The 22,161-nt window shown below is 33.3% G+C and overlaps 2 protein-coding genes across 40 annotated transcripts in view; one reads left to right on the top strand and one right to left on the bottom strand.

Moving 5' to 3' along the window:
• Positions 1 to 22,161, top strand: part of LOC105146636 (uncharacterized) — a 512,872-nt gene that overhangs the window by 295,606 nt on the left and 195,105 nt on the right. The window lies entirely within an intron of this gene.
• Positions 1 to 22,161, bottom strand: part of LOC105146634 (Dpr-interacting protein alpha) — a 147,258-nt gene that overhangs the window by 27,011 nt on the left and 98,086 nt on the right. For 5 of the 6 annotated variants that reach the window (XM_087412786.1, XM_087412785.1, XM_087412787.1 and 2 more), the window contains 2 exons: positions 13,936 to 14,042; positions 10,782 to 10,967 (listed from right to left, as the gene is read on the bottom strand). In XM_087412786.1, the coding sequence (XP_087268912.1) occupies positions 10,782 to 10,967; positions 13,936 to 14,042 (293 nt within the window). The remainder of the gene's footprint in view (positions 1 to 10,781; positions 10,968 to 13,935; positions 14,043 to 22,161) is intronic. The other variant, XM_087412788.1, reaches the window with a different exon arrangement.

Raw genomic sequence — 22,161 nt, 5'->3', positions numbered from 1 at the left:
AATTCATAAATAAATTTCGTGCTTGCAATAATCATTATTGATACAGTTTAAATGGAAATGTGCAAGAGATAAACCGACCAAAATTGTATACACCAATGCCTAACAATGCCCAAATAATGCCCAAAATTTTATGCCCACTGATACTCTGATTAAGTCTCACTAATACCCTAGTAATGTTCATTAATGTCCTAGCAATTGAAGCTCTATATTAATAAAAGTAGCACATTTCTTTGATCTGAGCCAAAATGCCGACAACTTTGCTATTGGCTATTTCGATCGCCATTTTGGACCTAATTGTATCTGTAGTTCAATAAGCGCTTAGTACTATTGTATGATTAGTGTGGTATAGTTAGTAAGTCCAATATGGCGGATTTTTGTGCTACTTTTATTAATATAGAACTTTACTATTAATATTTTAATAATACCTCAGTAATGAATAACCTCATACCGCTTATTATAATACACAATTCTCTTAAATAATACCCAGTAATGCCCCAAATTTATACATCGTAATGCGGTGTACCTCAGCGGTTTACCTCTTGGAAATGTGTTAATACAATATAAAAATAAGAGTACACTGTTAAATTCATAATGCCAAATTATACCCAATTTGAGTTATTTTTAATTATTTATATAGGTCGCCACTATTCCAATATGTCGTCAATTTAACTAAAACAATGGAGTTAAACAATTGAACTCAAGAATATGCATTAATATGGACGTTGTTTACTCTGAAACTAACTGCAGTAATGGATTGATTTACATTTTGATACATATAGAAGTTAAAAGTTACTTAAACAAAATGTTACTTAAACTCAAGGGATTGAGTTACCGTTGCTCCTTAAATATTTAGCAAGATGTGAAAATAAAATAAAGAAACAAAAAATTGACATTCTACGCATGACGTAAACATTATGAATAATATACAGAATTATTTCGACTCACAAAATGCATCATACGGTAAACCTGTTCGCAAAGAACACGTTCGTGGAAACTCATTATCGCTCGTTAGCCAGATTCGAACCACAGGATCATTATTAACCCATATGTACGCGCACAGTTCCATTCAACATAATCAGGCTTGTAGTATAATTGAGAAACCACACATTGTTTAGTAATAGTTAGTAAACGAATAAAGCAATTATGTTCTTCTTAATGTTTATAATAATTTGTTATGCTGGAAGGGGTAATGCGTAAAAAAAAAAAATTATCGCTGTACTTTAATCAATATCATTCAATGCGACATTAATTTCACAAATGTGATTATATACCTAATAAAAGTCGGTAATGAAAATTATGATTTATCTTAATTAAACATTTGCAGTGTGATAATATAATTATGTATATTGTTTAAAAAATGATCACAATTGTGTAACTGAAGCATTAGTTAATTCAATCGTAATTAATTTTAACTAGAGCAGAATAAATATTAAAGGGACAAAATCCATGATTTATTCCAAAATCGTTGCTAGGGCAATAAAACATTCATGAGGGTCATACACATAATATTTTCGTGAGGTTCTATTCAATTACTCGACTAAATCAGTGCGTTTCCGTCGCGTTGGGAATTATGTAGATGGCTTTGAAGAAGTGACGCGAAATTTCAAGAAAGACGACACACATGCCGACTTGCAAGCCGACGCCTCTCCATACACGTAAATTTTATCAGACACGCAGTCGGAATTATAAGCGATGCGCGAAGGGTGCCGCCGTATTCGGCAACGAGCGAGGAAATATAGTTACGAGAGGCGAGACGGCATCCTTTGCGGAGGACGAAGGTCGTGTTTTAACTGTTGATATATGTATATGCACACAGAGCGAAGAAAGAGGAAAGAGGAACGATTTGAAATAAAGAAAAAGCTTTTATAGAGGAAACATTGAGCTACTTAGAAGACAATTTATCTCTCGATCATCAACCAACCCATACAGCACAGAACGTTGAAAGAATGTTGCTGAGATGTTGCAATGTTGAATGTTGAAGTGTCAATGTTTTATCAATGTTGTATTTATATTGGTTCTTCTACATTGATTGTTAATGCTGCAACGTTGAAACAATATTGAATAAATTGAACCACAAGTTGAATTTTTATTGATTTTTCCACATTGATTGTTAATCTTCCTGCAATGTTGAAACGACATTGAATAAATTTGATATCGAAACTTACTTTGTAAAAAACGAACAAAAATATAATGTCATGTAAATAGAAAATTTAAATCACTTGTTCTAAATTGATCTTTTAACGAGAATCGGCCGCGCGTGCAAAATGCTCACACGTATGGTATTGTTTGTGTTGATCGGTTCGATGCTCGTGCTCTTTCTATAATTGTGATATATTTATATCACAATTATACATGCACTAACATTCAGTGTTCGTGGATCATCGATACGGTTGCAGTTCCGTACGATTGTTAAGCATGGTTGGATGGTGCATAAGATTGGATGGGGATGACCGCCTAGGAAAATAAGGAAATTAATTCCCAAATAGGAAGAAAACGTTTTTTTTTTCAAATATAATATATATTTTGTCATATGTTTTCTGGAATATGATGTTAATCAATAATACTTATTTTAATAATTGAATTCATTAATATGAGAAACATTTTTTATGCCTCACAGATATTGCAATTCAACGGACAATAGAAGTTTTTGCAACGTCTCTTCAACATTGAATCTACATTTCACGATGTGATCATTTACTGCAACGTTCGTAATGTTATAAATCAAGGATTCTGAGATATTGATTCAATGTTAGTGTGCTGTATGGGTAAATTTTAACGATCTGATGAATGCATGAGAGAAAAAATTTGACTCTCCCACGCAACACACATGTTTGCAAAACGAGATACAAGACGTCTTATACATAAAGACACTTATTTTAAAAAGACTCGATTTGGATTTTTTGTTATCTGAGTTAATTTTTAATATAATATATTCGAAGGATGTTTTTTTCTAAATTATATATATCATAATTTTAATATTATAAAGTGATAATGGAAATATCTATAAATATGTAATATAATAAAAAAAAATTTAATTAGAATATAATATTTTCCATCACAATTTCTGTCGCTCATTTCACTAGTTCTATATAGTTGACTTTCTTTCTGGATTTAAAGAAATGTCCTGGCAAAATCACTATAGCTTGACCGCTTGCGGCGAGCCATGTTCGTCTCATTGTCAGAAAGCAAAGAGAAACGTGAGGTAGGCAAAAACACGACGCAATATGAGAACGAAGTCGAAGAAACGGAGATATTATTTACTGATAAATAATAAGATAATAATAATCACAGGATATAACCAGTTAGGAAATAAATTCGATTGTGGAGCAAAATGTGCAGTATCTTAATACAAAATAATTTCACATTGCTCTGAAGATTTACTTTCGAGAAATAAATTTTTTATTAGCATATTCTGTCTCTAACCCCTCTTTTCTCACGCTTACTTTTTATTGTATATTCATTCCATTCGTGAGAAATCCTCGAACGATTGGCCGGAGCATTAAACGGTGTTGCTCACTGAGCGTTCGTTATTTAGCTTAGTGCCTCGTAAAGTAAGAACGACAAGAGAGATCGGAGAGCAGGCACCTGCCGCCGTCTCACCAGCAGCCATCGCTATGTTACGCTCCGCGCACTATTTAAGATTACAGCCTTCTTCCTCGCGAAAAGAGGGAAACTCCGGCTGGCAGGGGCGGGCTCGCACGAATTCAATCCGAAATGTCGGAAAATTAGATCTCGACTTTCCAGCGACGCGGCGTCTCGTGCCGTATCACTTTGCCGGCAAGAGGCGGATGAGGTGTTACTTTAAAGCAACCAGACAATCGCGGTGTCGACTCTGGTCTCGCATAAGACAACGCAAATGTTATCCGAGAGGGACGAGCGAGGACTGGCGCGCGTTAACTAAAGTGGCTCGTTAAGCGTCTTTCGTACCGTGAGAAAAATCTCTACGGCTCTTCGCTCGTAAAGCTCATAATTTTTACGCGACTAATTGCCGTCTAACTGTGTAATTTAAAGAGATGTCGTGCATTTAAAGAGAAGAGTACTAATTTTAAAGTCTTGCTCGTTGTCGCGGTGTTGTTTGGATTGGGTCTTTTCATTTGGTGGTACAAATCGACACAAACATTCTATCGTTCTTGATATTTAATGAGTAACAAAGACAAAACGATACTTATGTTAATTTGTATCATCTAATAAAAAACACTCATTGCTTATCGTTGTTTAACTTAAGTAAATTTGTACACCATCGGGAGAAATGTAAATAAAGTACGATTTTGTTAAAGTATTTAATAATTTTGCTAGATGCAGATCTGAAAATAATTTCGGATCATCGAAATAATTACATACATAAGAATATCAAGCATGTTGAAAATAAAATGTCAATTTCCAAGCTCAAGATCGCAAAATAATAAAAGTGGTAAAGAGGTCAACACATGAACAAATAATTAAGTCTAATTTTCAAAACTAATTTATACATCAAGATAGTAAGAATTAAAACCAGTTTTCCATTAATGTACATATATAAGGACGTTTCGTTTATATTAATCTTTTTTAACCGATAAATTACAAACGAGAATTACGATAATACGAGAACGATGATATTTAAAGAGAAGATTTAGGATGCATTATGATGAGCAATGTGATAAAAATTTTTGACATTCTAGCCAATTTAAGCGTTCTAATAATTATTTTAATGGTCTAATAAAATTATTTTTTTTTATAGATCTAGCTAAATATTTAAATACTTCAGCAAAACTGTTCTTTTTACTGCACTGAAAAGAATGTCTTGCAGTTACAGCGAAAAATTATTGAGATACGAAAAATTGGTTAAAATGAATAAATGACTAGTAAGTATTACGATATTGGATATGTTGTACCTAATCAATATAGACGATAGAGACAGAATTATATCAGAACGATTTGTCAAATTTATCGAGAAAATCTCTCTGGAACGTTCAATCAGATGACTATGACGGTGATTCATATTTAGCAGTCATATTTGATTATGAGACCTAAATTTGCTTGCAAATCTACATTGTTTTTTACCAGATACAAGAAACAGCGATAATAATTATAACTGGAGCAGCAAAATATTTTTTTGCGTGTGTTAAATCTATAGTGTGAAACTTAATCTAATTTATGTTGCCACTGCTCCTACTCAATATATCCTTATTTTATACTAAAACTATATAGCGTCAAATTTATCCATTGTTTTAAATCAGGTTAAATTTAACACTATAGATATTCAAAAGTATTTGTATAACGATTTTGGTTCAGTTATTAAGCTATTTTTTAACAATCACGAACTATTTGAAAAGTCGACGCGGAATGGAGCTAAAGGTTCTTGTTTCCTTATCGGTGATTACTATGCTGACTGCGTATATAATATAATAGTCGTTAAACGCGACTTAATATTCCAATCCTTTTCTGATAAGACTATATGCGCAGCCGTAACTCGAAACGGGTCGGTAGGTAGAGAGGAGGATTTAAGCGCTACTTGAGGCAGTGTTCATAAACGGATACCGAACTGACTAGGACGGCTCGTTAAGTTCCCGGGCTCGTTAAGTATGCGCGAGTCTGGCAGCCGCGTGCACGCGGTAGGCGAAATGCCTTCGATACTTGTACAGATTGTTATGTCGGCAGCAGCTAATACTTGACGTCAGCTAGACGGTAGGCGGTTAATACTCCTGTGGTTTCCTATCGCGCGTCACCGACGACGATTACAGGCGGTGGAAAGTATCGAGATGTGTAAACGAGACTGTAGCGCAGAGGTAGATTGTCGCTACCTCTGTTTAAACGCTTTAGATTTCTCTCTTCTGGGCTTCCCACCTCCCTCTCGTTTGGTCTCTTGCTTCCTCGTTCACGTCGCTCGAAAGTTTCATCGGAAACATGAATACAGTAATGATACGCGATGTTTATCGTGAATAGATCAATAAACCAGCAAACTCGATTGTTAAACCAAGATTACATTTATCGGTTAGTTATTGTGTTAATGTTTGTGGCAGATTATGTGCTTTCGGAACTCATTTATGCCCTTTTCTACAAATAGTAGATTTAAACTTTAATCTTTGTTTAACTTACTTTTTATTTTTATCTTTTCTAGTTCTAAGAATTAGAAAAGGCTAATGATTAAATTAAATCGAGATTAAAGTTAATCTACATTGGTAGAAATGGATACTATTAGTCGATCAATATTCCTTTACACAGAAAAAAAAGATTAGCTGCCACAGCTAAAAATTAGATAATTCAGGCAGCTAAATTCAGTAATATTATATGGACGATCAATCGTATCTGCGAGATCTAATTTTCATTAGCTGTGAGGCTTAAATATTATCATTGTAACAGACAAGCATTTCGCTATTATGTCGATGTATTGATCATTACAGCAAACGTTTTTCTGCGTAGCAGACAATTTGGTAGCAAGTAGAGTTTCAGCAAACTATATTTAGCTGTGATAGAGACAATTTTCTTTTACACGGACATATCCGATAACTAGGATAACTTCATGTTGCTAAATAAACTGACTATACAGACATACATATAATATTTTGCTATCACGTCCTTATATTAAATACAGCAGCAAATCCCTTGTATACATTAACAAACTTCATAGCTATAGTAGCTAATTTCAGAATTAGCTGACCAGAAACTTTTTTTCCGTACAATGATTAAATTTAAATCCCAAACTTCAGAATCTTAAATTCTTTTAAGTAAAGGATGTACCCTTAACTTCAGGATGTATCTTGAATCGAAAGACAATAATTTTTAGTGAAAGGAAGCTTTTCTTTGCGTTACAAATGAAGATTTAATGAGGCAATGTAGTGCTCGAAATACATTCCTGATTTCCTATGTTCTAATGTGAATACGATCGCGCGTATTACATCAATGGATTATGTTAATGATAGTTAGCAAACTGAGGCCGGGATGATTAATTGCGTGAGCCAAGTGGGACGCGGTCCGATTGTAACTGAGTAACTATCGATTAACTCGAGCGCATCTTGGCACTTTATCGATGCGGGCATCACTGGCAGCGAGTTCACTCGATTAATTGTTTCACTCGCAGTTCGGCAACTTATCGCCACCGATTTTCGCGGTGTTCACCACGATGCCAAAAAAGATCAACGATATTGGCGTTACGTTGACAAATTCTTTGTTCTTGTTTATCTGGGTCACAAAAGTATTCAAGATGACGTTAAAAAATGGTGAGAACGTTACGTTTATTGGATTATACAAGCAAATATTGTTACATGTTTTCAGACGGTATTCTTAGAAAGATTTAACTTTTCTTCTTTTTGATTGATTGAGAGATCGATTATGACGCGCGGAACAATTTTTCTTTATTTTAAAAATAAAAAGCACTAAAGATACGATTCACATTCGTTGGTTATTTTATGAACTAAATCTCTATTGGAAAACGGTTATCCTTCGCGAAGTTAAGTTCAGGTAAGAATACGAGAAGTCGCGTTCCCTAAAAATCGATTGTCGTAGAACAGCGTAGAATATTTATTTACGCATATTACCGTTTTATAGAATATATTTTATTGATAATATAATTTCTCGTAGTAATATTGTATTTTATTTCGTTGAATTTGTTTTTTATCCTACATTGTCATTAAGTAAAACTTATTTGTCGGATCGACAAAATGCACATTTTTCATATTAAAATTAAAATAAATTTAAGTATAATTTATAACTGAAACTTAATGCAATAGAATATCGTTATTTAGTTCATCCCATGATATAGAATATAGATTATGCACAAATGCACTAAATGAAATCTTCGTAACATATTTATATAACGTATGCATATAACATTATCAGACATTATAAAATATATAACAAAATATACATAATGTGATAGGCGAATTTACCTCATCGAAATCATGTGACCTTTCATTCGCTGACAAACCGGTTTCCATGTTTTATCGACCTGAATACAGTCGATAGGGCTGTCCCAATTAGTTATTTCACCGAGTTTGTTGGTTTACCACGGTTAATTTCAAACAAGGATTATACGTATCCAGGCTTACAACATCGAGGCAAAGTATCGAGATCAGCATTCAGTATCGAAATCAGAAAACATACAGGTTGTAATATAAAAGTATAAACAACTTTTTATTCACTTAAGTTTTTATCGGACTGTCTATAATATTAAAGAATCATAGAAAAATAAAAATTTACGATGAATTTTGTTTATTATATTTTAAATCTTGCTGGAAAAAATATGTTTAGTAAATCTAGTCTTTTTGTTTTGAAAGAATTCTAAAACGATCGATTTAATCATTTCAGTTAGATGAGCGAAGGAGGGGTGTAACTACCGAAAATGTTCGACGCGGCGAATAGACCACCGTTTCCGCGCCTAACTAAATTCCGAGCATTCCTTCCGCGGCATCAAGCGTTTCTAAAACGGCGCCGAACTGCTATTAGAAGCGTTCTCGCAGGAACTTCCTAACGATACTTCCACCGCCATTGCCGCGATGTCGTCGCTCTCGCATGCCCGCGATCGCTCGCGAAACTTGTGCCTCGTTAGATTTACTCGCTGGTCGGTATTAACACCGCGACGAGTGCGAGGTGCGAGACTGGAAACGAAATGGACGTCGCTCTTGATTCGAACGAATGGCAGAAAGTTCGTAATTGAAGCATACGCCGCACTGTTGGAAAAACTTTCGTTGGAATCAGTTAATTTATGCAATAACGTCGGTAGTCAGTAACTCTGTCAGTAAATCGATACGTGAAAAGAATAGTTTTGTTGGAGTATCTAAAATTTAGTTAGGTATAGATCCGAAAATAAGTTTATTAGATTGTATAGGACATTCAAATTCTGGTTGCTAGAATATTAAAACTTTTCACAGCATCATCATGCTCATTATGTTTGAGTTTCTTATTATATAATCATTTTGATGGTTCAATAAAGTTATTTTCACATCTGTATCTTACCTAAATTTTTAAATACTTTAGCAAAATCGTTTTTTCTGCACGGAAAACGATTTACTCAAGTGTCCAAAAATTTAGGTAAGATGCAGATGTGAAAATAACTTTATTGAATCATATAAAATTAAATTTTATTGAACTGTCAAAATAATTATGTAGAATATTCGAGCAGGATGCTAGAATGTTAAAAACTTTACAGCATATTTATGCTTAAATTTCTATATAATTATTTTGATAATTTAATAAAAATACAAAGTGTCTTATAAGAACGTATGTGGCTACACAACGAATAGGAAATAAAGGTCTTAAATAGTCAATTCTGGATCTTTAGTACTGAAATAATTCTGTGTGAATCTATATACTACATCCAATTCCTCAAATTGCGCGCCAAATTTATTTTCAGTCTTGAAACGTGATTCTAATGCCATTCTAGAATAAGCTATTAGTAAGTCAGAAGTCAGAAGTTAAATATTGACCAATCACTGTCAGATGTAAGAAGAATAATTGATTCTTATTGGTCAATTTCTGGTTTCTGACTTCTGATTTATTACTAATGGCTTGTAGTAGAATGTGTGTCACAAAATTAGAATAGCAATATCACTAATTAAGTTGACACGCAATTATATTGTTGTAGGTATCTTCACCTAAAGAAACATTTCTTTAAATCGAAGAAACCATTCTCTGGAATTGATCTTGATATTCTGATGCTGATAAGCATCAACCTAAAATCTGTAAATAATTTAATTGCGAAAAATATTATTTCAGTCGGAGTAACTTAACAAAATTAGTTTCAAATCTGTATCTGTATGTACCTAAATTTTTAGATATTTTAGCGAAACTTCTTTTCATAAGTATAATATGAAAACAGCATTGTTAAATAATCTCAAAAAAAAAAAAAGAAACAAAGTTTTCAATCATATTTACAAGTGTAGAGAAAAAAGAAAGGTAGGTCCAAACAAGACAACGTCAATCAAGCACAAATTCAATAATTCGAGTATATTTATGTTTCAAGAGTTACAAATAGATAGTCTTATTTGAGCAATGTCGACAGGCCAATTAGCCCTTTTGTACTTTGATCGCGATCTTCAGGTCGATCACCTTTCTCATACATGATCAGCGTACTTATTTATAACCCACATCACCTTTCTATTGCATCTATCCTTGTATTCTATTATCTACAAATATCAATTCTGTCATCTATACAAGGTACCATAAATAAATGATTTAATGAAAGTTTGCATTGCTGGAAAACGAGGAAAGCATCCATTTTTTCATGAAAAGAATGGTTTTGCTGAAATATTTAAAATTTAGATATATAAATATAGATTTGAAAATAATTTTGTTGGATCGTCAAAATAATTATGTGAATTGATCGGTAATTTAATAAAAAAAAAAAAATCTTATATAATTATAGCGAAAAATTATAGATACAAAAAATTAGCTAAAATGAATAAGTGTCTAGCAAGTAATGTAACATTGAATATGTATCTAATAAATCAATCAAAGATGACAGAGACAGAATTTAGATTTTAACCATTCGTCAAATTTATCAAGAAAGTCTCTCTGTAACGGCGTTATCAGATTGTGACTATGTGATTCATATTTAGCAATGATTCATATTTGATTAGACTGATTTGATTGAGACCTAAATTGTCTCGCATACATTGTTAGAATTTTCTGCTAAAAATTCTACGAATATAATACATAATTATTCATAAACACAAAAAACAGCTATAATTCTAGCAGAAGCGGAAAAATATTTTTTTGCGTGATAGAAATTATACGGTTGAATTGATGATCAATCCGTATTATATCGATCTGCAAGTTAAAGAAAAAAAGTTTAGTGCAGTATATACCTGACTCTTCATGGGATCCGTATTGATTTGACACATATAAAGGCCGCCGTCCTCTTTCTGGACACCCTTGATGTGTAGATTCCATATAGAGTGGTCGCTATGGGACACGGACACCCTCTGGTTGTGCGTGATCACGTGGTCATGTATAGCTTGGATCGCCTTCGTGTCCGCCTTTACCCAACCGACCTGGAACATCAATCGCCAGATCGGAGCCTTAATAGGCGAGGGAGACGGAGAACGGAGGAGCAGACAGAGTCGGTGCCGGAAATCGCGGTGACGGCGTCGCGGATTTCGCCGAAGACGCCGCAATTTCCTCACAGGCATCCCCGACTGCGGAATACAAACAGATGCGGGGGATGCCTGTCCCGAGGTGTGCGTGCATGCACACATACGTATGCACACACACTCATACACACACACATACACAGAGGCGCGCGCGCAGAGATTGACACGCGTGATTCTCCTTGGCCAAACTTCCAGGCGGTATTTGCATTTTCCTTGGAATATTCCGAACCGAGCGAGAGGTACTCCCGCGATTTCACGCGACGAGCAGACGAGCGCATTGCACGCATATACGCTTTTACAGCTACAATTACGCTACATACACGCCCATTTCAATTGGTAATAAAAGAAGCGAAATGTAAAGGTAGCCCGACCGCATCGCGGCTTTGTTATTATTCTCGTGCATGAACGCATGATATTGCACGATTGCGAGGATATCGTTGCACATTCATTGTCCATGAGAAGGACTGATGACAGTTGTATTTTCGAAATGAGAGAAAAAAGATTTACCTTTCTCTTTCATGAGAAATTTGTCGATTCTAATTACAATTATCAAAGATTGCTCGGCAGATATTTCAATTGCTTGATATAGAATCGTTTAAAGAAGCATCGATAAAATGGGTCACTTGCGAGTCAATCATTCTCTTCGAATTTGACTTTCAGATTCTCTTAGAAAGTGAATTATAAATGGAAAGACTTCGACGCTATACTCGTCAGATTTCTAGCACACATCGCGATTGTGTATTTCGTATAAATTTAATTATTACGATTCCCCGTTTTCAAATACATTTTAATTTGACCGGCACGAGGCGTTGACGTTTATTTACACGTAATCGATGTCCGCATTGTTTCGCGCGATTAAATTAACGGTAATAATAATTGCGCAATCTGTGTCACGCAATGAAGATCGAAACGGAAATACGGTCGAATGAATTCGAGAATGGAATATATATTACACATTCAGTTATGTTGATATTTTGCTTCTACTTCACTGAATTGCCGGCAGAAATTCGGGTCAATGTGAAACGTAATCGTGTATTCCATTCTACAATTTCATCGGACGTCAGATATGGATAGCGAGAGGTAGTCTACACATCTGAACGTATCTGACCGACTACGAACAAATAGTACTTCGACTAGAAGCAACTGGTTATACTGTAATGTAGTTGCTGGTTATACTGATTCTCACTGTAGCGTAATGCAATTTGCAAAAGCGCAAAGAGAAATGATAATGCGTGGAAAAGATAATCCCACTATATGGCTATGCATATAAAATTATTATTATTAATTCCATACCATCATAAAAATGAGAATTTGTGGTAGAATTTAAGAGCGTTATGCTAGCCAAGTTATTTCACTGTGAATCATGCTTGCAATCGATTCGTAATATAAAATTAGTTTTGCGAAAAATTTCGTTAATGCGTTGAAAGAAACCATCGGGCCGCTCGAATCACCTTATAGACACGTGTATCGATAAAAGTTCTTTGTAGTCGGTTTGAAAGAAGAAAAGTGAGTGGAAAAATTCCTCTCGACTTCTTTCCGCTTTTAAATAAGAATTTTGCGGATATCAAGATCGACTTTCGTGAAAATCGTACAGATTTAAAGCGTTAAATGTCTTTTCATGTACTTGTCGAAGATTCTTTTCTCATTATAGATTTGCTCTCTATTTTATAGAAAATAAAAATTAATTTCCGGACTAGAAATGTGTCAATTCTTTTTAGGGTATTATGATGCAAGTGAATATATAGATAATATTAATATATCACGATTTAAGATTGCACGCACATTGGAAGAAATGTTGAGAATAAATATTAAATATTAGAGAAATAAAAGAAATTAGGAACAGAGATTAAGATGGTTTTTTAGTAAAGTGAAAATTTGGGGTGTCTCATCAGGGCCCATTTAAAATTACAAACATGCACACAATTTGGATAATAACAAAGAATATAAATATCGTTCAAAGTTTGCACAGCAAAACAATTTAATTATAAAAACGATCAAATAAACGAGCAGCCAATAGTGTTTGATAGCAAGTGTTTAATATTAATGTAACATATCAAATAATTTATAGACATTTTGACTCACAAAGTCTTCTTTAATATAAATTAAATCTAGAATAAGCTGATTTAATTTATCAAGTAAATCAAGAGCATCTTCGTCGAACGAAAACAAGATTATGTTTACTATTCGAGATTAAATTTATATGCAAGTTTATGCATGTAAATCTCTCTAGAATGCCGTTGACTTATTACTTCTTTGTGACCATTAATTTCATAATTTTTTAAATGATTATAATTTCATTTTTGAAAAATGTCTATGATAAGATTTGTGTGCAGTTAGTCAAAAAAGCGTCTGCGAGCATTAAATTATATACGTCAATTTCGGTACTTCAACTTTATTATATGCAAAAATTATAATTAACATTTCTATGATAATTCAATTTACTTAAAAAACCACCTTAAGTGAAACGTACAATTAATACGAATGCAAATAAGACATTATATCTTATTTATGTTTGTTATACGATACGTTTAATCTTTTTAATTTTTTTATTTTTCTAATATTTAAATTTATTCCTGTTCCTAATATTTTTTCCACTGCATCCAGGACCCAACGATGCGATTAAGCTACCCTTTTATTTCGCTTGCTTTATATCGAGGTTTCTGCTAGATTTTCGTGGTTATCGGACCATGTCAACATTATAACGCAGCACACCTCGAATAAATGTTCGTGTGTACCGCAAAAGTTTAACCTGGGGGGTAGATATGACTTTTTAAAGGCCGCATCTCCTTTCAGAAGTTAAGTGAGACTCCGAGAAGTTAAGCGAGCGTTACGACATCACAGACACGCTGTCGCTTTTCATGCAACGTACCCTGTAACCTCCTAGATGTTTCACCAGACACGTGAAAGTGGCGTCCCTCCCAAGTGGCACTGTTAGATTGGTGATAGGGCCAGAGAATTCGGGCTGAAAAGCGCCGCCTGAAACGATAAAATACGTACGACGTTCGTGAAAAATACATACGCCATTTGCATACCGCGCACCGCCGGCAATTTTTCGACAGCGACGTCAATTCGCCGTCGTGCAGAATGCACTTTATGCGAAAACGAATAAACGTCAGAAGGCTGAATGCTACGCGACTCGGCTAAACGCGGAGATGCGTCTCGCAACTGCAAATTAAACGCGCAGAACGTGACGTCGAATTAGCGAGAATCACTGTCGTACGTGCACCACTTAAGCAAACTTCCATATTCACGAGCAACATTGATCGACGCTGGTTATCTTGTCCATATCTGCCTGCTCTATTCGATGATTATTATATAAATTTACGAAAGTTTAAAAAAAACATATTGCACATAATTATCTTTCCATACTAATGCATATTTTTTATTGAAAACAACACTCTTCATGCAATTACTAAATATAGGTGTTTCTGTAATACATTATTGAAATAAAAATAATTTTTGCAAATTCTATTGTGTTTAAACTAGGTTGACGAGAATAATATAATTTTATATTACAATATATTATCATTCTCTTTACCTCTTAATTCATAATGTACTTTTATTTTAAAAGTTTATTTTAAAATATGAAAAAAATAATATAAAATATAATTTTATATTACATAATTTTATATCATTTTTATGTAATTGTTTAAGTATATACTTTACGAATTAAAAGACTTAAAGAGGGCGAGTTTGATTTTGATAGGATCAATTTAAATGAATTTATTTCGTAACAATGTAATTGGTGTGGTGGAACGTACATATCTCCATTATCCATTATCTTGCTAATGTGAAATTATGCGTGCAGCACACGCAGCTGCCATAAATATTGCATCATGCATGATTATAGCTAACGTGATGTTCTATACGTACAGAACACATCCCCATTTACTTTCTCATATTTTTCACATATTCTCAGATTATTTCGCAGCTGCGTTATGAATAATAGCGCTACAGGGACGATAGCGTTCAATATGACACGGCTGACGGCGTAAAATAAGATGAAACGTATAAATTGCTTCGCCAACAAAATGGATGCCGAGGGTGCAGAATGCGCGAACAATGGGCGAAGATGTAATCATTCCATACAAAAAGTTTACCCGTCAAATTTCCTTTTTCCTGGGATAATATATGCGCACGCGGATTTTAAACGGTTTCGCGTAAATTTGAACGTAACGTCAAAAAATTTTTACGTCTCGTCAATAAACTAAATGGCCGCTTGACGACTCGCGCCGAGCGAATTGAATTAATCTTGTAATCGGCAGCCGAGTATCGCGTCGAGATGGTTATCCGATAGTTTACAGAATGATGACGTAAATGTTGATTGAATCGATCAGCGTGGGGAGAGGCAAAACGACGCGGGGAGGCATGCACTCTCTCTCGAATGCATTTTCTCGCGCAAATAGATTCCACAGAGAGCAAATAAGAAGAACTGACTTTACAATACTGTTGTTTTTATATTTCAAGATCCTCGCGTAACAGGCTGTTTTGGTATTTGAACTCTGTGTGTCTAGAATCATATATATAGAAAATGTACCGTATCAAATGGGCTTCCAACGAGATGCACGCGCGCCCGATAACATTTTCGTGTGAATTTTTGCTAAAAGTATCCAACAGCAGTATCCAACAACGGGGTAAACAGGACAATGATACTTCTGCAGAAATTTCTGTCCCAGTTGCTGCATAAGCTACTTGATTTAGAGTTTTTTTTATTCTACAATTCTCTCTACCGCGAGGCTTGTCCGGATAGCTTGACGTCATGGAAATGTGACATTTCCTATTAATTGATTAAATTTTATAAGAAATACTCGATATATACTTGTCACGTTATAAGACAGTTATTTATCTATTATTGTAATTTATTTATGAAACTAAAATTTCTCTATATTTAAATTGTTCCTTATTTTAAAGAAATATGCAGGTCGGTTCTCCTTCCTTTCTAGCCAGTATCGATCGTCGCATCTTCGCTGATAAAAACAAAACGTTGTGGCAACGTGGCATATTATTATTAGTTAAACAGTGAGGAAATTTATGAAGACATTCCCTGTTAATTGATTAAATTATAAGAAATACTCGATATATACTCGTCATAATAGATATTATCATAAGATAGTTATCTATATATTATTGCAGTTTATTAAAACTAAAAAAAAAATTTCTCTATTAATTAGGAGTGTAATTTAGTTTTGAGGGTATTGCAAGAGATAGCACTAATGTCAGTATTGTCGAAAACATTTTCATTACAGCTATTATTTCTTAATGCTTCAATATTACTCCATGATATTTATTTTTCGTTTATTAACAATGAACGCAGTAAACATCGTGTTTATACTATTTTAAAAATGGAGCTTCCTAAAGAACATTTTCGACATGCATTACTTTTTTAATCAGAACAAAATGGCAAAACTGAAGATCATAGTATTCTGAAATTTATGATGATGATCAATTAAGACATGTGAATATTGGTTCTGTCGATTCAAATGTGGTGATTTTAATATAACGGCAAAAGCTGGAAAATACAGATTTGCAAGCATTATTGGACGAAAATTCAGCACAATCCACTTCAGAACTTTGTCAGAGAACAAATGTTAATCGTACAACAGTTATTAAATGCGTTTACATACATTGTTTAAATAAATCAGTTTCTGAAAAAAAAACTCTTAAAACTAAATCACACTCCTAATAAATTGTTCTTTATTTTAAAGAAATATGCAAATCGATTCTCCTTCCTAGCTAGTATCGATCGTCGTATCTTTGCTGATAAAAACAAACGTGGCGACGTGGCATATTATTATTAGTTAAACGGTGAGGAAATTTACGATATTGAGTTACGGTAATTAACTTATATCGTTCTCTTTTATTATGCCTTTCTTCGTTCAACAGACAAAATCGCGTATAGTTATACAACGGTTTTACATAAATAGAAGGAACTTTTCAGAATTAGATCTTTAAAAATGAGTATTTTAAAAATATCGTTTGTCCAAGTTGCTCTATTTATATGGATAGCTCTATGAAATTAATTAGAATGCGACAAACGTATGAACTGAAATAATTTCGTTGTAATTTGAGCTATTAATTTTCGATTATCCGATTTCTCATTACTCTCTCTATATAACGATACGTTTGAATGAAGCTTGTAATTGTAATGAAAGATCTTTAATTACATTGACATCCAAAACCTATTAAAAAGTGATATATCGAAAATGTGACTACGCAAAATAAACGAAAATACAGTTTGACGTGAAATAATTTTGATTAATAATTATCTTCTGAAGTAAATTGACTTTTGTAATGCTTTTTGATCTAAATGTGACAACTTTGTTTATCAATGCAATTAAAACGTTAAATGTGATTGTAAATGAATTATAGAACGGAGTAGTTGTGAAAAATTGTGTGTCGTGAATTTGCAAGAAAAACAGACCCGAGAAAGTTGCACGAATGGGAAAATTCTACAAAGAGAATCTGTCGAGGTAATAAAGCAGCTAACAGAGATTTTAAGAAAAGAAAACAAGTTGATAAATTTATCTTACAACAGGAATAATTGGATCAACAAGTATTAATAAGAAAGATTGTAACGATCGCACATAATATAACCGTTTAATATTGCCGGCTATGCTTGATAGGAGCAGCACTATGTTAAAGGTTAAAATATAATTCCAGAATACATAAACCGGGTCGTAGTCATTTGTTTCGTAAAAGTAATGTTCGCAATTAAAGCTTCACATAGTGAAACGCACACAGTTTTAATTATATTCAAGAAAAGAAATTTTCTTGGAAAACATTGTAATGGAGAATATTGCATTTAAATTTCATTATGAATTTAAGTATTACGCCAAGCGCGGCGCATGATAAATAATTAAGAGGATAAGAAAATTACAAGTCTACAAAATCATGTAAACCAGACACTCACAGAGAGAGAGAGAGAGAGAGAGAGAGAGAGAGAGAGAGAGAGAGACAAAATTTAAAAGTATTAAAAAGTCAGATACATATTTTTTTTTTTTTTTTATTATATTTCATGTGCGTTAATGTTTCTTTGGACTTTTAATTAATCGAGCGTAGACCGTAAGTTGCTTTAAAGTATTATCAGAAAAGCTAGAAAATTGTCAATAACTTATCCGCATTTTATTAATATTAAAAAGTTCCACTGGCATAAATTACTTACCGCGCGTCGTACTCGTCAACATTGCAACGGAAAGTACACGAGGAGCTACGGTTTTCCATCCGGAAAACTTTGTTGAAAATTGCGAGTAGCTTATTATCGAACTTCCGAGAAAATAAGTTGTTATGGATATTAAATATCGTAACATTCTTCGCTGCGCAGGTATGTAGCCCGTAGTCGAATTAGTAGCTTTCGCTTTTCGACATACGATCCTTCGCCCGTAACAAGCAGTCTTATTAATCTGAGCACCGTAAACCCTCTGTCGCTATTTCGAGATAATTCGGGTAATTTTCGCGCTGGGGCTTCCCATTCTTCGAGGATCGTTTTTCGCGTTAATACCGTTACAGTGATAGCTCACTCCGGAAAATCGCAAATCTTTCATTCATTTTTACTCTCTCCCGGAAATTAAATTTCCATTTTTATATTAGTACGGAGATACTTAATTAAATTATTTTAATTTGTCAAAACATTATTATATTAATTTTCCCAGAAAAGAGTTGAAGTATTTTTCTTTGTCAATAAATAAATATTTATTAGTTAAATAACATAATGGCAAACATTTTTAACATGTGCAACATGTTTGCTATGAAACGCATTCGTGAGTGGAGATGCAGGTCGAGTGCTGGAAAATAAACTGATGGGAGAGAAGGAAAAATAAACTATCGATTACCGCGGTGATTTGAGCAATTTATCTCATAAATAGCATCGCGCCGCGCAATTATTTACTCCCTATTAGTCAAGCGTTATTTGACAATAATTTTGCGCATCATTTCATGGATGTCCACATCGAACGATGCAAGAGCATACATTTGATGAAATTCACACAATAATCATCTGGAAGAATATTCATTTATCAAATGATTATTAGTGCTTATAAAGTGCATAACATTTGGCTAAATTGTTTCTAATTTCTACATTATATAAAATTTATTGTTATTTTCTTTATCTATATTATTTTCATTTCATAATTTTATTAAACGCAATGATTAATTAAAATTTTATTCTTTTACATATATATAATACGCTAATATATAATATTAAATATATAATATATAATATATAATATTAAATTTTTTGTAAATTAAGGCATATTGAAATATTAACGATAAGATTTTTTTAATCGAATGTTTAATTAGATTATCGATTTAATTAATAAAAATAAAACTCGCGGTAACTTTATAACACATGTAATTAATTATTAAATAGAATTTTAATCTTTCTATAGAATTGTTACGTATTATATATACATATATATATATATATAGATTAATTTTATATTTTTATATTTTTTCCGAAATTTTTCGCGCCAGCAATTCGAGGCAAATGAACTTCGTATTGCTCGATCCACGCATATTGCGCGTGTAATCGCGCATCCGAAACGTCGGCTAAACAACCTACTGCAATGTATCAATTGAGGTAATATTAATACATATTTAACTCGTCGCGCTAGAATGCACTTTGCACGCGTTCATTCAGTACGTTGATAATGACAGTCTCATTTACGTGTGCGTCATATTACTCAATGACAATTACAAATTAAAGTACTAAATAAAAATATACATTTCATGCATTTCTCTGTTGAAAATAGCATCAACAGCAAACTACACAAAATATTTGTATTATTCGATTATTACTTATAATGAAATTGTTGCGGAGTATATATAGAACTAAATGTGATTTAAAAATAACTAGAAGAACGCAGAAATAATATAATACATGTTTCTAAATATTAAAATACTCGATAGTATATTAGATACTCGAATAAATTGATGTATGTCACTATATATATTTTTACAAACAACACTCTTAATACCTTACATTGAGGAGGAAGATCGTATCCCCTTAGCCCAGACTCCCGCTTGCGCGCCTGTAAACGCACTTTCCTCCTTCACGAGTGGCCAAAGTAAACGGCCAAACAAGCAAACAGACACTCTACAAATCTCGTCACCCAACAGCCACCACCCGCACGTAACTCTGCCCAGCTAAAGAAATATTCGCAAAGACGACTCTCGACGGAAAGTCGTTCCCGAGTTTTCAGCGTTTCATTTTTCTCGTTCTGTATCCCTAGGCTCCTTTTTCCTCTATTCCTTTTTGACTTCGTTTTATCCAATCTTTTTCTTCTTCCTTATTCATGTTTTATTGTGATGTAACGTACGTACCTGTGTTACTTACTTTTTTATATTAATCGATTTTATATTAAGTATCTTAGAAGATCGATTATTTATTAACAAAAATTTGGTAACATTGAAATTAGAGACATTTTTTAATTAAACTGAGATTTCTCTCTCTCTCTCTCTCTCTCTCTCTCTCTCTGTCTCTTTCTCTCTCTCCCTTTCCGGATATAATTAAATTTTATTTTTACCAATATTTAACACATTAAAGCTTACTCAACATTGAAGAGTAAAACGATATCTTTGCATTTTATTAAAAACGTGACTTTCAATTTTTCAAGACATAAAACGTTTGAACTTTGATGTAAAATTTATAAATTATTTATTATTATTTTAATTATCTTGTTATTTAATCATCTTTTTATTCTACAATTTTATACGTTTATTATAAGCTACAATTTATTTTTATGACTATTATTTTTCTAGTATTATTGTTGAATTTCCCTCCTTTCATCTATTTTCCTTTTTTCTCTTCTTTTTGTATTCCTTTTCTTTTTCAATCGTTTTCTCTCAGTCTCATTTTTCCGATTGTCTCGTAAAAGCGGCTTTGCCTATCGTAACGAGACGTTTGAGGCGAATTTTGTCGCGATTCGACGGCGGTACCGGTAATGCAAAACATAAGTGAAAGAGCTCAGCTATACACCGACAGGTACGGTGCTAAATTCATCGGGACGCATAAATGCGAATGGAGGATGGGATGTATTGTAGGGTTCTCCCATTTATCGTTTTGTGAAATTGTTGTAGCAGCTGAATTATTTCCAGACGAACATTGACTTGTAAAATATTTTATCATAGAAAATATCACAGATCTTACATCCGTAAATTTTAAACTAATTATTACCCATAAAAATATATGTATATCTGTCATATTTTGTAAAATTAATTACAATTTATTCAATGTATCTGAAGTGAATTTTCTTTCAAAAGAAAGAAGAGGAATTTGAAAGGTTGATGGAAGTTATGTTGTATTTATGATAAAAACACAGTACATTTTAAATTAAATGAAAAATAAGATCGAGAATTTGCATTGCGATATCGCTTCATCGATGACGTCGTTCGCCTCGGGAAAAGCCACGAAAAGAAAGGCTCCGTTTAATTTAACTCAATTTATTCTTTCGTTTGCCCGCCTCTGAATGGCCATCCTTTTTCCATTCATCCTTCGTTAAGCGACCGATAAGTAAAAATTCCCAATTGGCCGAATGCTGCTTTCTATAGTCCGCACGTTCCGGTCCTTATTTATCCCTTTCAACGTCACACATTACTGCTCGATATTAGGAACACAGTAAAGCATCTCAGCACCTCCCTGATGGGCCCTTCCCATCGTGTTCATAATTATTGCTTTGCGGATGCTCCTTCACGAATCTACTTCAAACATCCGCAATCTGGAAGCTGGCAGCGTCTATAAAGTTTCTCCAGATCTGTTTTGGATCGTTTTAGATTTGTTTCAAAACCCCTTGATGCATTTGTATTGCGAGAATATATTGTATATGTCATATGGTATGGAGAATATTTACTTCGCAAATAATATACATATTTAAAGAAACAAATAAATTAATGTATACATTATATATTGTAATACAGATTTCTTAAAAATAAACAAAAATGAAGAAAATTTACATTCTTTAAATTATGGAAATATGTTTCGAAAAGATTTTTAATTTTAAATCACGAAAAAGAGATAAAATTATTTCATTTTATAACTAATAAGTGTAACACATTTTGATTCCTCAAGATTTATTTATTTAGTAGATACTAATATATGATA

The sequence above is a fragment of the Acromyrmex echinatior genome, chromosome 13, assembly GCF_024713525.1.
Source record: "Acromyrmex echinatior isolate Ae372 chromosome 13, ASM2471352v2, whole genome shotgun sequence".
Classification (NCBI taxonomy): Eukaryota; Metazoa; Arthropoda; class Insecta; order Hymenoptera; family Formicidae; genus Acromyrmex; species Acromyrmex echinatior.
Note: the sequence above shows the minus strand (reverse complement) of the source record. Positions and strands in the feature narration are given on the sequence as shown.